Consider the following 16,790-nt stretch of genomic DNA (forward strand, 5'->3'; position numbering starts at 1 on the left):
GCAATCTGGATGACATGAGAAAGCAGAAAAATGACGCTGTGCGTGAACTGAAAGAACTGAAGTATGTTAGAGTAATGCTAAAACTGTATGGCATTTTGTGATAGAAACTTTGTTAGCTTCATTAGGTGTTGTTAGCTGTGTTCTCAAGTGAATCATATGTCACTATAGCTGTGAGGCAGCAGGCATTCATGATACTGTATGTGGAAACGCTACCTGTATTTTTAGTTATCATGGAAATTATTTTGATGGGCCAGATTTTAAGTCTCACTATTTTAACCTTTTTGTCTTATTAATGAAACACGTGTTGTAAGCTTTGTACTGTGGAGAATGCACTTAAGCAATATTGGATTCTGAGGGTAAAGTAAATGCATTTTGGGAATTGTTAGAAACCTACTTGTGCTCTTCAATAATGTAAAAATAATGCAAAAAAAAAAAAGACTGTGTTAGGACAATATATAGAAAAGGAAAGTCAATTCAATAGCAGCCACAGAATATTAGAAAGATGGAAGCCTGGGGCAAATTTCTGGCACAGCCTGGATTGTTGGTTTAGAGAGCAAAATATAAGGTATCTCACGATGAAAACATTATGTATCTGTTTATGTAAAAGGATTGTCTGTGTCTATAAATAATGATTTTCTTTGCCTAGGGAGAAGATGGAGAATCAGTTGGAAAAGGAAGCCAGATTCCGTCAATTGATGGCCCATAGTTCCCATGACTCAGCTATAGACACAGATTCTCTGGAATGGGAAACAGAAGTGGTAGAATTTGAAAAAGACAGAGTAAGTAAAAAACATAAACTATATTGTCTGATCTATTGTATAGCTTTGAAGTAAGTTATAACATATTGATGCTAGATATGATTAAAAATAACTCTAATCTGGTCTTTGGGTTTTTAATTTTTTTTTACTTCTTTATTGTTGTGTTAGGAGCCACACTCATATGCAGCAAGTTTGATAACGCTTAGATTAAAGTAGTTGACAAAACTGATCTGCTACATACCAGCTCTCTATTCTTCATATGAATCATAAATAATAATAGTTCCTCTGTCTGATTTTAGAGGTCCATGTTCTATACAAAAATCTTGTAAAAACTAAAAATTGTGTTCTTAAAGTTAGTCTTCTACTCTTACAGGCAACATTGCTTATAATCTATGCATAAAATAATTAAGCTTTTGCATGAAGTTATTTATCCTACTTATGCTCAGATTTGATTATTAGAAATTTGAAAGTATTAAAGATATTTAGGGCAACATTGCCCTTCAGCTTAAAAATCTGAGATGAATGGAGATGCTAATCTCCCTTGCTTGTCCTTAGAGGAAGCAAAATCACTTTTCCATTTTGGCATATTAAATAAAGTTCTTTTGTGTAGCTTTCCAGATAACCTCTGCATCCTCTTTTTATTCTAGAGGTCCTTTCTCAATTTTATTTTATTTTTCCTCATTGTGGTCTGAAATTTTTATTTCACTGCTTTGTATGTAAATTTTTGGCTGGCACATCACACTGTTGGCTAATAGAAGTTTTTTTTGACCACACTGAACACACAGGTGGCCTTCCAGATTGTGTTTCATTTAGAACATACTGGATTTTTTTTCTCATTCTTGAATGACAAAGTTTGTAATTTAATGCTGTCAAATTAAATCCCTTTTACTGTACTGCAATATTTGGGGTCATCTTTTTTTATGCTTTTCCAATCTGTCTCTGTGTTCTGACAGTGCATCCCAAGAGAATCACTAAGACATTCCACTTTGGATAGTAAATATATTATTTAGTATTATTATATGTTGAAGTGTATACAATCAAAAGACTGTACAAACTCAGTACGAATGCTGATCCGTTCGGACCACCGCATGTAAATTCTTTCTGGGATAACAGTTCGTTTCACCATGCTTTTTCATCTCTTTTGATGAGCTCTTTTATCATCAGATTTTGTGCATTGCCATCCTCTCTAGTTCTCCAACTGATAACTAATAATTTAGCTTTTCCCTTGTGTAGAAAATTAGTGAGCAGATCTAGCATATGCTGTATCTGTGGTAAACAACATTGTAGCCTGACAAATTTTTCCATTCATTTGCAGTTATTTAGTTATTCTTCAAAGATTATTTTAAGTTTTTGCACTATTGAGATAAAATGTGCAGACTGTCATTTGAATATATGTTACCTTCTCCTAAACCTAGGGATCATACTTGATGCTATCAAATTGTAGTAATAATATTATGCCAACCTTGATTGGGAAAATCCTTGCTGACTTAACCACATTTGAATTCCAGGATGCAGATTATAGAATTGAATAAATGTAAATCTTTTTTATTTTTGCCTCAACTTCACTTGACTGCTTAAGCTCATGTTTGTTCAACATAATCACTCAGCTTAAAACTTAGAAAAATAATAATAATTTTTCAGCTCTGAGGCTCTGCAATGATACTGTGATCTGTACTTGATCTTTATTTTACGGCAGACCCAAGCTCTCCCCTGTAATTTTTTTTTCCTAAGTAGAACATTTGGAAGAATCATAAGGATTCTAGCCTATTTTTGGCAGGTTTAGCTCAATTTAGTTTCTAGTAAATATTAATATTTTTGCATGTTTTATGTCTAGCTTCCCTGAAGACTTTATGCTGTCCTGGTTTTAAGGGGATTAGTTACTGGACCATGTCTAGAACCATGCTTTACATGCCTGATATAAGCTCTATTTAATTTTTGCATGTTAGGTTTTACATTTCAAGTAACATCTCCAATGAGTATGCTGAGATGGTTGGTTGAGTAGATTTCAAATAGTTATCTAATTTTTTTAAGTGTACTATTTCACACTGAAAAAGTAATACTGTCAGTTTGTGATCAGTTGGTCCCAGTTTATTTACTGTAACCAGTTTTTTTGCAGTGACCTTGCTGTTTACCAAAGCAAACACTAAACAAAAACTTCCCTGTTTGGTTCAATGACTGATTTCTTCAAGATTTTATCACTTTTCACATTGAGGATGATCTGTTTTGGTCCAGGGCTGGTAGTACGTTGCTTCTAATCTCTTTTTAGAAATGGTATCCCCTAGTATTAGAGCTTTCCTTCTTGTTCACCTCTGGTCTTCAGACGTATCAAAGTGGATGTCTTTTTGAGTTCATCACTAAGACACAACACTGTTTTCATATCTTTACATTTGTTTCTTCCCCAGGTAATGCCCATTCTTGGGGAGCATGTCCTTTTGCTCTCATTACACATCCAGCATCATGCCTTCAAAAAGGTTACATGTGGCTTACCATGCTTTCTTGCGTGTGCTTTTGCACTTCTATTCCTCTTACTGAAATTTGCCTTCTCTATTATTTCAATTTTAATCTATGAGAGAGAAGGATCTGGTGTAATGCCAAAGGATGCCTGATAACTAATGGAATTGGAAGCTTATATATTGAGGTACATGTTATAAAAACTTACATGAAACAGGTACCCTATAAATCTAAGTGCATACTACAAACATGCAGTAATATGTCTTGTTAACAGGCAGTGACACAATCCTTGCCTGGACAGTTGAGTCATTTCTTAATAATATTTAATAGGATGATATGGACTTGAAAGCACTTGGCTTTGATGTGGCAGAAGGTGTTAATGAACCATACCTCCCTGGAGACTGTGGAATCTTTGTTACCAAAGTAGACAAAGGAAGCATTGCTGATGGTCGATTAAGGTAGGGTTAAAGTTTGGAAGATACTTGTCTTTTGTTGATCATGATAAATTAAATCTGACTGTAGTATAAGTTGTCTTCATGTTTTCCTTTTCTTTAAAGTTTTTTTATCATTGGTCATATGTGTATGCAGAAATTAAAAGCTATTTTACTCACCTGCAAAAATTCACCATAATTTGAAATGTCCTTTTGCTATTCTGTCTCACCTACTTTATTATATCCTCAAATTTGGTCTATTTATTTAAATTTTGGGAAAGACATGAGAATGAGCTACTGAGGGAGGCCATGGGGAAAGGAGAGTAGAGCAAAGGATAATACGAAACCTGCTTCTGTTCTTAGTGTTGATAGGAGGTTTTTAACCACTCCTCTCTGTCCAAACTGGTGTTTTAAAATAAGGAATAGTCGTTACTGATTTGAGGCTATACTTTTTAAGTGCAGACTGGAAGTCCTGCTTGTCATTTAGCTGCCATTTAATATTTTTTCAGGAACAGAGAACTCCAGATAATCAAGAAATAGAATGTTGAGATCAGCTCTTTTGCATCCCTTTTCATGAATGTGATTCATGTGCTGCATCCAGCAAAATGTTTGCAACACTGACCTGCTTTTTTCTGTTTATCTGCCAGAGTGAATGATTGGTTACTGAAGATAAATGATGTAGATCTTACGAATAAGGATAAAAAGCAAGTTATAAAAGCTGTTCTAAATGGAGGAGGTGTCATTAATATGGTGGTTCGAAGAAGGAAGTCCTTAGGTGGGCGAGTCATAACACCTCTTCACATCAACATTTCCGGACATAAAGGTAATGGCTATAAAGTCTGTATGCCAATGGTATGTGCTTGTTCAGCTAAAAATGACATGACTTAAAGGTACATTTTCTGAGCCTCTGCTTACATCCCACTTTAACTGTTACTATTTAACCATTTTTATTAATTGTTTTTAGCAAACTGAGAATGTTTATGTTGATAACTTTGTTTTTTAAGTAAAGGTTGTTTGTTTTTTTTTGTTCTTAGGTGGGTTTTGTTCTGTTAGGTTGATTTTAAATTTAGTTCTAGCTAGCTGTCTGTCTGGAGTGTTATTGGGTGTCTAAACAAGACTCTTAAGTGCACCAGTCACCCCAGCTTTGTATGGCAATATTAACTTTTGGGATATATCCCTATTTCCTCCACTGTGTTCCTATTTCTTTAAAAGGGTTTTATAAAAATTGAAATTCAGTTGGTTTGGTTAGTTACATTTCATCCTTGTGCAGACAGGACAGACATACTGTTTAAGCAAGGTATAGAATCATAGAATTGTTAAGGTTGGAAGGAACCTAAAAGATCATCAAGGCTCCAACCTCCCTGCTATGAGCAGGGACACCTCACACTAGACCAGACTGCACAAAGCCTCATCCAACCTAGCCTCAAACACCTCCAGGAAGGGGCTTCCAAATCCTCCCTAGGCAGCCTGTTCCAGCACCTTACTCATGGTGAAGAATTTTTTCTTAATGTCTAACCTAAATATCCCATCTTTCAGTTTAAGACCATTACCCCATGTCCTATCACTGCCCTCTCTGCTGAAAAGCCCCTCCCTGACTTTCATGTAAGCCCCTATATTTGAATTATAGGAGTACATTAATTTTTATTTTGTGTATTTCAGATAGTGGGGTCAGTCTAGAAAATGGAGTATTTGTTGCTGCTGTTGTGCCTGGAAGCCCAGCTGCCAAAGAGGGTTCCCTTACTGTGGGAGACAGAATAATTGCTGTAAGTCTTAGGAAGGCATTCTCCTTTTTAATTTTTTTCTTTAATTTTCAAGTGTTATCATTGATATAACTCCTTAAGATCCCAAACTTTCTAACTAGTTTTTCATGTTCACAGTATTAAACCCTTTTTGTATATCTACTAAATATTTATTATAAATCAATGTGTTTGTAGGCTGAGTGATTAATATATTGTGCAGGTTATTTGCTACTTCTAGTTCATACGAGGACTTTTGACATACTCACTGTCTTACTCTTCACACTTGGCTTGTCAGGAAAAGGTCAACCAGGCTTCAGTCATGCATACATATAAAACTAGTGTTTTCCCTGTCTCAGAGGCACTACCTTAAGATGCTCCCCATCTGCTATCTTTGATTTATGGATATCTGTTTTGGGTTTTTTTTTGTGTTTAGATCAATGGTATTGCACTAGATAATAAGTCGCTTACGGAATGTGAAGCTTTGCTACGAAACTGTAGGGATTCCCTTACCCTGTCACTGATGAAGGTGAGTAGGAGAAGCTAAAATTGCCATTTTCTTGAATTTATACAGAATTATTTCAGTTGTTCAGGGAATATATATATATATTTAAAAAAAAAATCATAGTGGGAAAATCTGCTAAAAATCAGACCGCCTGGATGCATTTCGCTGGTGGTACATTCGTCAGTTATTTCCAAAGTAAGGCTGTTGTGGCATTTGATGGTAAGTTGGACTTCTTTATTGTTCTTGGTTCTTTCCCATTTGTCTGCTGGTCACATGAGATGACTTCCAGCACAATTACATTTTTTGTTGTGGTTTCTGCTTCAGAGCTGCAGCAGTTTTGTACATGAAAAATTAACTTCCTCCTGACTACAGAAAGGTTTGCTTTTAGTTAGGAAGGAGTTGCTCATAAAACTGAACTCTGGCTATCAGGAGGATTAAGTACAGGGCTTTATTTTTTAGGTGTATTGCTATAAAAATGTTTCAGGAATTCAGCAAAATTCAGTTTTGCTTATTGAGGTTAGAATCCCATTAGGCTGGGCCTGTCACGTGTGCTTTGTGAGTGATAATTCCAGTTCCAGAGAGCTTGAGGTTTTAGATTAAATGCTTCAGGGAAAATGGGCAATGGAAGATTACTTAATAGCATCACTTAACAGAGGTAGTAGTAGAATGAAAGTCCTTTTGCAGTCAGTACAGTGCTTCTGCCACAATGTGGAATTCCCTTCAGGAATTGTTCTGAGAATGTTGGAAATATTTTTAGTTTCATTGTATCATATGTTCTGTGCTTTGCATCTGCAAGATTTTATTAAGCCTTTCCCAACCGTGTCTATACATTTGTGTATATTCAGGTATAGGTAACTCAAGGAGGCTAGAACATGCCTCATACTAAACAGAAATCAGCCATATTAAGAAGGTGATCACTTGGTTTTTTTGTTTGTTTTAGGTTTTTCCTCAGAGTTCATCTTGGAGTGGTCAAAATATATTTGAAAATCTGAAGGATTCAGAAAAAATATCAAACTGTAGGGTTCATGCATCAGAGATACAAGCCCAAAATAAAAGAAATCTGAAACTCAACTGTTCAACACAGACTGACATTTTCAATCCAGACATCATGGATAGCAAGAAGGACCAAAGTGATCAGGGCAGTGGTTCATTTTGTGAACACAAACCTTTCCCTAATAACACATTACATGTAGACTCTCATAGGAACACAGTGCATGGTTGCCATAGTAACTCAGAACACAGTCTCAGCTCATTCAGCCCAGAGACATATGGGGAGAGAGGCTTTGGAGCTGTTGACTTGGACAACAGGAGGCTGCCTTATGAACCTACAGGAGCTGACTGTATGATGGTTGAGGCTGCATTTGATAAAGGACATGGAACCAAACACAGTGGTGGTACCTGGCCAAAAGTTGTAGTTAATATCTCAGCAACAGAAACAGAAAAGTTCTCTGTGTACAAAAAGCCAAAACAAAGGAAATCTATCTTTGATCCTGATACTTTCAAAAGACCACCAACTCCTCCCAACCTGGAGTACCTTTCCTCTAATCAGGTGACAGGCCATTCACCTCAGCCATCAAAAGCTGAAGTAGCTTCAACTCCTCCGACTCCTCCTAAGAGAACTGACTCTATCAAGTTTAAACATAAACAGCAGGCAAGCTCTGCATCGGAGTCCACGGTAACAACTGGATCACCACCCACCAGCCCAGCCACTGCCCAAGCTGCAGTTTCCTTGGCGCTTAAACAGGACTCTGCTGCTCTCAAGGGACGCAGCAGGAACACTGGGCATTATTATCGGGAGGAGGGCATCGACTGTGCTCATCTCTCTTCAAGGAAATCCTGTGAAGATGACATTGGCTTTCAAAGAGTTGAAGAGCCAGAGATTAAAAGACCAAGGCCAAAATCGGCTCCTGCACTGAGACATAAAATGACCCCTATGCCCATTCCTAATCCTGCACTTCAGGTAGAAACTTTGTATATTGAAGCACAAAACTAGAAATGCTTGAGTATATTTTCAGCGTGACTTGGGGTACCAAGTTACATTCAAAAACAGGAGAGGCGTAGCCTGTGTTAGGCACACTACACTGCAAAGTCAGAATCTTTATGAGGACATAGTTTATTAATACATTTGAAAATGAGAATGTAATTTGCTAGAATAAACAAAGCCACTGTGAAGATTGTGGATCATGTCTTACCAGAGTAAGTTGCAGAAACATTTTATGTGGTCTAGGAAGACAAAACTATTTAGATGACTACATAATATAGAGGTTGCATAAACAATAATGTGGTTTCAGATTCCCTGACTCAGATTTGCTCAGGTGGCAGGTATAGAATTTCTAGGAATGTAGCCAACATTCCTTAGTTGTATGTGTAGGCATAGTTAAGTTTGTGTCCTTTGCAAAGTTGATGAATTTAGAGAACTTTTATCCTGGAGTAGCCAGTGGTACAATTCCTAATACATCCATGATAATGATCAAGTGTTGGTTCTAGGAATGTACCTTTGCATTTTGTAGTCTTTGTGCTCTCAGTAACTCTTCATTTAATTAAAATACTGGTATAGTAAAAAAAACTGTAAGTACCTTTCCAGAAATTATGTTTCATTTCTTACATCAGCCTTATGTTTTGTGTTGTATGTTTCAAGTGTGTAAACTCTGCTGAGCCCTGGACTTTTAGCTCTGAAGCATCACTGTCAGTATCGGAGTTATTCTCCTGTTTCTTGACTCACCAGTGCCTACTCACTATGTACAGAACAGAAGTTGTGAAGGTTCCGAAACCTGAATTGGTCTGTTAAAGGGAGATTACTCCACATGTATCTAAAAATTCAGAGATAATGAAGGAAGCAAAAGAGTAGAAGTGAATATCGTAATTGAAAGATAAAAGAACAACTAGCACTGTGACGATGATCATGTTCTGGAATAGATACTAGAAATTTTCAAGTTGCTTACTGCCTACAAAGTTTGACTATTTTATTTTTTTCTTACAAATCCCCAACTTCCTGTAATCAAATTTCTGGGGTTTTTTAGGTGCAGAAGTATCCCCCAGCTAGTGAGGAGCATCTATCTCCAGAGCTGCAGGAATGGACACCATATTCACCAAAACGGTCTGCTAGGCACAGTGATGGCTTTGTGTCTGCTGCCTTATATGCTGGTGGCATGTCAGCTGGTGAGTGTTGGAAGTTGTAGGTACTTTCTAAGAATCACTCAAAGAATTTATCCACATTGGCCAATCCTGGAGATTAGTTCTATTAAGTGCAGAACAAACATGATTCGCAGAACATATTTCCATGGTCTGTAGTAATCTGAACGTGGTCTGCTCAGCTTTTTTACTATAGTGAAGTAACTTGTTTAAGAACCATTAAGAAAGCTGAGAAAATTCTGGCTTCAGAACTTGTGTTTAATCAGTTTCTGTTCAGAGGAGTTTTGAATACATTAGTGGTTATCAAGATGTAGCCTATACATCAGGGATACAAGTAAGATTTACAACATTTTTGAAAGTGAACAGTAAATAGAGGCATCCCAAGCTTCAGATTCTGAATTTCTGAAGTAGTTCCAAGGAGAAAGATCTGCTGTCCAGGAAGTACAACGTATTAAGTTCTGCATATTGGAAATCAAATCCTTGGAGTATCTCAAGTTAAGTGCCCAAACTGGTTGTGTTCCTTATCTAAATTCAAGTTAAATGCCAGTGTGTTTGAGATAGTAAGATACTGAAGATAAGACTTGCAAGGATCTCACACAGAAATCGGTATAATCAGGGAGAATGGAAAACAGCATGTGGTCTCAGTTGATCAAACAGTTGTTGGTATTGAGGTTCATGTTACCATGCTTTCAATTGGTACCTACTAAATGAAGTGCTTCAGGAGACAATTAGGGTATCATACACTAGTTGCTTTGAACTGGTCAAGAAACATTTGCTTAAACCTGGTAAACTTGTTGCCAGGTGGATTGTTCAGTCTTTATTGTTGCTACCTTTAGTAGCTGGATACAAAACTTGGCTTTCAAATCAAGACCATATTGATTTTTATAAGTTTAACTTCAATTTGTTGGAAACTCCCAAACTCCTGAATGTTTTAGAAATAATGGAAGACTTTATACTTACTGGAGACCATGAAGGAGGTAATGACGGGAGTAGAATAAACCCCCCCCACAATCCAGGAGGAGATGGTCAGTGATCTGCCACACCCCACAAATCTGTGGGGCTAGATGGGATACACCAACGGATGCTGAGGGAGCTGGCGAGGGTGCTCACCGAGCCACTTACCATCACTTATCAGCAGTTCTGGCTGTCTGGAGAGGTACGAAAGGATTGGAAGTCAGCCAGTGTGACACCCATATTTAACAAGGAACAGGATTATCTGGGAAATTACAGGCCTGTCAGTTTGACTTTGGTGCCAGGAAAGCTGATGGAGCAGATCATCCTGAGTACTGTTATACAGCACATGCAGGATAACCAGGTGATGAGGCACAGTCAGCATGGATATATGAGAGGCAGGTCGTGTTTGACAAACCTGATCTCCTTTTATGATGGGATGACCCACATATCGGATGAGGGAAAGGCTGTGCATGTTGTCTATCTTGACGTTAATACAGCATTTGACACCATTTCCCAGAGCATTCTCCAAGAGAAAATGGCTGCTTATGGCTTGGATGGGTGTGTGCTTGGCTGGGTTTAAAAACTGGTGGGATGGCCAGGCTCAAAAAGTTGTTGTCAATGGAGTTAAATCCAGTTGATAGCCAATCACAAGTGGTGTTCCCAGGGCTCAACACTAGAACCAGTCCTGTTTAACATCTTTTTCAATGATCTAGATGAAGGGATAGAATGCACCCTTAGTGAGTGCACCCTTAGTGAATTTGCAGATGACACTAAACTGGGTGGAAGTGTCAGTCTGCCTGAGGGTAGGGAGGCTCTACAAGAGGGATCTAGACAGGGTCGGTCAATGGGCCAAGGCCAGGTGTGTGAGTTTCAATAAGACCAAATGTCCGGTACTGCACTTGAGCCACAGCAAGCCCCAGCAGTGCTATAGGCTTGGGGAGGAGTGGCTGGAGAGCTGCCCAACAGAGTTTTTTTATTTCTTTTACTCTTTTCTTTCTCTTTTAATTATAGTAGAAAAAAATTTTAAAGGTATAATTTCTGAGGGAAAGCTTTACCTTATCATGACACTTTTGTGTAATAACCCAGTCAAGTCAAACTTACATTCAACAAAACTATTGTATATCTTGAAATATGAACAAGTTTTTGCTATTGTCTTCTATGCTGCTAACTGATTTAAGAGGAAATGAGTCAAGCAGACTTTGAATCATAGAATCCTAGAATAGTTTGGATTGGAAGGGGCATTTAAAGGTCATCTAGTCCAACCTCCCCACAATGAAGAGGGACATTTTCAACTAGATCAGGTTGCTCAGAGCCTGATCTTGAATGTTTCCAGGAATGGAGCATCTACCATCTCTCTGAGCATCCTGTTTCAGTGTTTGACCACCCTCATTGTAAAAAATGTCTTCCTTATATCTAGTCTAAATCGACACTCTTTTAGTTTAAAACCATTAGCTTTTGTCCTATTGTGACAGGTCCATCTGAAAAACTTCTCCCCATATTTCTTATGAGTCCCCTTTAAGTACCATAAGGCTGCAATATAAGGTCTCCCCAGACCCTTCTCTTCTCTAGGCTGAACAACCCCAGCTCTCTCAGCCTGTCTTAGGAGAGGTGCACCAGCCCTCTGTTCCTGTGGCTCTCCTCTGGACCCACCCCAACAGGTTCATGGCTTTCCTGTGCTGAGGGCTCTAGGGCTGGACACTGTACTCCAGGTGGAGCTCACAGGAGCAGAGTAGAGGAGGAGAATCGCCTCCCTCAACCTGCTGGCCACACTCCTTTTGATGTGGCCCAACATACTTCCTGGGCTATGAGCACACATTGCTGGCTCATGTCCAGTTTTTCAACCACAAGTAACCCCAGGTCCTTCTCTGCTGGGCTGCTGTCAGTTGGTTGAGTACTGAAGGATGTATGTACCTAAAGGAACAGCTTGAGTAATAAGTTTCATAAATAAATATTGAAATGCTATAATTTAAAGTCATAGGACACACTAGAAGTGGAAGTCTTTGAGGCAACAGAAGAGGAACAAGAGTCATCTTAGCTGCAGTCAGTTCAAGTACCAAACAAAAACTTGTGTTCCTGTCAGATGACTATTCAGAGAGAAATGCAGAATCTCTGTTGCTGTATAAAAAAGTTTAAAACTTGAAAACAGGTAAAATCTTTTAGTTACCGGTACCTATTAAAATTATATACTTCAGTTTTTGGTAATCTAATCCACTTTATTACTGACTCATTACAAAATTATAATCCAGTTTTTAAATATGCATGTGCTACTTAAAAGTTGTCACATGGTGCTGAATAATGTATTTGTCCGTATACTGATAATTTTGTGTTTATAGATGCATGCTCCTATATGCAAACGTAATAATATGCAATTATATAAACATGTAAATATATTTAAAGTATGTTGCATATGTACTAATAATGTTGGTAATCATGTGTTTTTATCATCTTAAGCAGGAACTGTTCCAAGAAGCTTAGCACCTTGCCCTGCAGTAACTGCTGTAATGAGAAATCCAATCTACACTGCCTGGAGCCATAGGGTTCACACCAGCAATTGCCCATCAGTTGCCAGCCAAATATGCCATCAGCATCTGCATCCCAGGTGTTCTGAAATTTGTATCTCCTTAAATCTTTGTTTTCATTAGTGTGAATTTGCTTCTGGTAGTTCTATACAGTGCAGAGTGAAATGTACTGCTGTTGTGTGTTATTTTGACCCAGGGTTCTGAATGCCATTATTGTATAGAAGTGATGTGCCAGTTGCTTTCATATCTTTAAGTAACTGATGGACTAGGTTTTCCTCTGCTCCACTGGCTGATATGGACAAAGAAATGTATTTTTTTAATTAACTAATACCTAGTGCTTCTTCTTGTCCTTAACAAAAAAAAATGAAACCTTCCCTTTTTTTTTTTTAGGCTATTTTCCTCTGACTTCTCTCAATTGATAAAATGATGGGCTAATTGGGAAGTCTGAAGGAGAGGAGCATACATTTTATTCAGTAAACCAAAATTTTTTGTTGGCCAATTTGCTATTAGCTGAGGTGCCTTGCCCAATTCTAACTGTTGCCCTATTCTCCTCTTTATGTAGTTCCCAGCATCAAGGTCGCCTGAGTTTGGATCTAAGTCATAAACACTCCAATGACTACTCTGAAAATTCACGTACAAGAACATCTCATGGCTCCAATTCATTGCCATCCAGTGCAAGACTTGGTAACTAGCTTTTCTGAATTATTTCCTTTGGGACTCCAGTGTGTTAGTGACAAGGAATAAATGGAAAATTCCTTAAGTATGTGCATTATAGGATTGTCATAGCTAGCAAAGTCTTAAGGCTTCCTGTGTTCCTTTTTGGTCCATATTTTTGTGCTTCTATGACTAAAGGTATTCCCTGCAAGTAGCTATGTTTAATTAATTCTTTATAGTCTCTTTAAATTGCTGTGTGTGTGAGTCTCCTGTCTATGCTTGTTACTGTTTGAAAGTGCTCTTATAAAGATGTGAGGCCCAGTGGAAATATTTTTGAGATTCATTGAGGTGGAAAGAAGAGAAGGAAAGGAGAGAGTCTCCAGAACAAAACATCAAGGGTGACTAATGGCCTAATGTAAATCGTATTGTTGGAAGATAAGTTACACTTATGTTTACTTCATTGCCTGTCCTAGTCAATACCAAAGCAAATGCATGCTTTGTAGGAATGACATTTTAACATTTAACAGTTTTTAAAAATTTACATTTTGAGTAACTTTTTTGTGTGTGTTTGTTTTCCTGTGTTCCATCAATGATTGGTAGTTGCTTCTGAATAGAACATGGCAGCTTTGTAACAACAGTAAAAAAAATGGCATAACAGTTTGGAACCAGTGTCAAAAAATGATGTATTCATCACATCAGAATGCCTTTTGGAAAGTCCCATGGATTCTTAGTAAACAGAGATTTTAGATTCTTGCTCAGCCTTCAAGTTAAGTTTCATTTGGTTGAAAAATATTCAGAATATTTTTCATACAAGGTTGAACACTATCTACTGTATAGCTGCATTGTGCTTTGTTTATACTAACTGTGTAATTGACACAATTTGCTAGAATTATGATATACACAATATATATGAAGGTAATCATTAAGGCTTGCGCATAAATTCAGAGGCCATTTTAATGCTCATGGAAGAAGTAGAGTCTGAATTTACTTTTTTGTTCAATGCATAGTTGCTTTTACTTTAGTCATTGTAATGTTTTCTTGTTGTAAAAATAGGTTCTTCAAGTAACTTGCAATACAGAACAGAACGAATTAAGATCCCTTTAACACCAAGATATCCAAGGTCCATGATGGGCTCTGACAGAGGTGAATGATTTAATAAGTAATAACAGTTGAACTATTTTCAGTATTAACAGTCCAAAGCCTTTGCTATTGTTAAATCACATTGCACCAAAATCTGAGTTTTGTTAATGTTACAAAATTTGCCTTTTGCCATATAAAAGTAAAAACCCAGAAACTTTATAATGTAAGTTTCTAATGAAGGATTTTTCTGTTAGTTTACTCTAGTATGTGGCACACTAAGAAAAAGTGCACACAAAGGGCAAGTGTAAGCATTGCTCTCTATCTTAGAGTTGTCTTTTTCTTCTAGAATGATGTCTGAAAAGTTTCAACAGTGAGGTGACCAGCATTACTGGTTTTTATTGTTTAAATATATTATTTTGCATATTACTCTATTACTGACAGTAAGTTTATTTTGAAACTCAGTGAAAATATTTTACTACTTGCAATTGCTTGGTATGGGAATATTTAGAGATATGATCCAAATACCATTTGGAGTGCTGGAGAGCTGTAGAGTTCAGAGTTTGATGGCAGTAAATGGCAACTGTGCTGCTATCATTGTTCAAATGTCCTGTTGCCTTAATGCATCATCGGCAGTGGTTTTCTTAACGGGTCAAATACAGTTCTTACAAATGGCTTTAATTTGTGATTAGTAATTCAAGACCTGTTTTCTGTAGCTTCTTCAGAGGAAGCAAACTGAATGTTTCTGTCAGAGCACTTTTTTAGTAAATTACTCAGGGAGGACACAACCAGGGAAGAGATGCAGTCATCTCAAGTTTGTTTGAAATTGCAGAGTTTTCCTGTCTGTGTGTTTGTGGGTTTTGTTGATGTTTTCAGGTATTTCATTATATATCTGTCACCCAAAGGAAAGGGCTGTACTTTTATTTTAAAATAAGCTTATGTATTAGATTTTTATTTTACTTATCCTTTCCTGTTTTTTATTATTTTTCTTTAACTTTGCATTGCAAAATGTTTTCAGACATGCATATGGTGTAGCTTGTCTGTAACCTCCACTCCTTGTTGGGAACGACAGTAGTTGCATACACACGTATGACAGATGTGACAGTAAGGCATTAAAGACAGTAAGTTTGCACAGTCTGAAGTTAGTTACCTTGTCTGCCTAATCTCCTTACACAGTTGAGTGCCGGTGTAGAGTTGGTCACTTTTTTTGTTTCAGATGTGCATGATGTCTTCCACTATGTGTAAATCTCCAAAGCATGCCAGAGGCAGGATATTAAAACTCAACTGTTGGTTTTCCATAGGCTCCTTGTCACACTCTGAATGTAGCAGTCCCAGCTTGATAACTCCTCCACAGTCACCACTGAACTTGGAAACATCTTCCTTCGCCAGCAGCCAGTCTCAGAACTCCCTTTCGACGTTACCTAGGATTTCCATTAGCCCTGTGTCTATTGGAGAACGTAGAAAAGATAGGTAAGGTCCCCACATTAATACAAAAGTCTCTGAGGAAATTTTGTACATTTTTTTTATTGGGCTGAAGGAATGTGAGCATCTAATTTAAATGACAAATATGTAGGTGCAGAGGTGCACCTTGGGTCCTGTTAACTGGTGTTTTTATTTCCTTTACAGAGTATGTAAGAGATTTTTGTGTTAATTTTTTTCTTCCAAAATAAAAGAATAAATAATTTCATAAGGGTTTTATTTTCCCTTGTTAGCTTAGTTGTCACACCAAGTAAGAGCCGTCTAAATTGAAATACACTTCTTCAGCTGAACCTCAGATGCTTGTTTATAATAGGCTTGTTTTTGTTTTTTCCTCATGCTCAGGAAAGCTAAATAAAATGAAGACCTAGTAATATCTAATAGCTAAATATTCAATGCCTTAACATGGTAAAATATGTGCTGTAACCACTGTGCCTTGATTCAGTTTAGCTAGATAACATGAAAAGTTGAAGGCATAACTGTGCAAGAACATTTCCTTAAGTACAGATGCAATTTTACTACTGTGACTGATCCCTTTGGCTGTGCCTAGACTGCTACTAGCAGTATAAAGTATATGTGTAGTTGCTTGCAGAATTTGAACCTGATATGATAGCTTTCTTAAAAACATGAGCTTTGTGTTTTAATGATTCTATATGGCATGATGGACATTCTCAGGATAAGTTGCCTATGGTATCAGTCTTGGATATACCATGATCTGGCTGGACTGAATATGAAAAAGTTTGCATGAACTCAAAGCATTTAACAGTAAGACACAAATCTGAATCAGGCTTTTATTTACAGTAAGGCAGCTGAATGCCATTCTGGCACTGTAAAGAAGCTATGATGTGTTGGAATAGATTACATCTCTGTAGACTTCAAGACCCCTTTGTATTGCTTGACTTCTGTATAAGGACTGACTGTAAAAAAATGTGAATGATAAAGTAATAAGCATATTCTGTATTCTCAGTTTTCTGGTAGTAATAAAAAGTCATTCATAAAATGTTACATGAAACTTTTGTTTCATTTAAAGGATCATTAAGTTATAATAACTCTAGAATGTATGTTTTATAAAAGGAACAGTTACTTTGAAAAGGAAT

At 37.2% G+C, this 16,790-nt stretch overlaps 1 protein-coding gene across 1 annotated transcript in view; it reads left to right on the forward strand.

Annotated features, from left to right (window-relative positions):
- DLG5 (discs, large homolog 5 (Drosophila)) overlaps positions 1-16,790 on the forward strand; it is a 100,570-nt gene that overhangs the window by 68,857 nt on the left and 14,923 nt on the right. The window contains exons 13-24 of the mRNA XM_010000805.1: positions 5-61; positions 647-779; positions 3,540-3,667; positions 4,288-4,463; positions 5,300-5,403; positions 5,813-5,905; positions 6,822-7,841; positions 8,902-9,040; positions 12,422-12,566; positions 13,049-13,170; positions 14,194-14,283; positions 15,519-15,687. Of these exons, the coding sequence (XP_009999107.1) occupies positions 5-61; positions 647-779; positions 3,540-3,667; positions 4,288-4,463; positions 5,300-5,403; positions 5,813-5,905; positions 6,822-7,841; positions 8,902-9,040; positions 12,422-12,566; positions 13,049-13,170; positions 14,194-14,283; positions 15,519-15,687 (2,376 nt within the window). The remainder of the gene's footprint in view (positions 1-4; positions 62-646; positions 780-3,539; positions 3,668-4,287; positions 4,464-5,299; positions 5,404-5,812; positions 5,906-6,821; positions 7,842-8,901; positions 9,041-12,421; positions 12,567-13,048; positions 13,171-14,193; positions 14,284-15,518; positions 15,688-16,790) is intronic.

This window comes from Chaetura pelagica, unplaced genomic scaffold (genome assembly GCF_000747805.2).
Source record: "Chaetura pelagica isolate M959 unplaced genomic scaffold, ChaPel_1.0 scaffold166, whole genome shotgun sequence".
Classification (NCBI taxonomy): Eukaryota; Metazoa; Chordata; class Aves; order Apodiformes; family Apodidae; genus Chaetura; species Chaetura pelagica.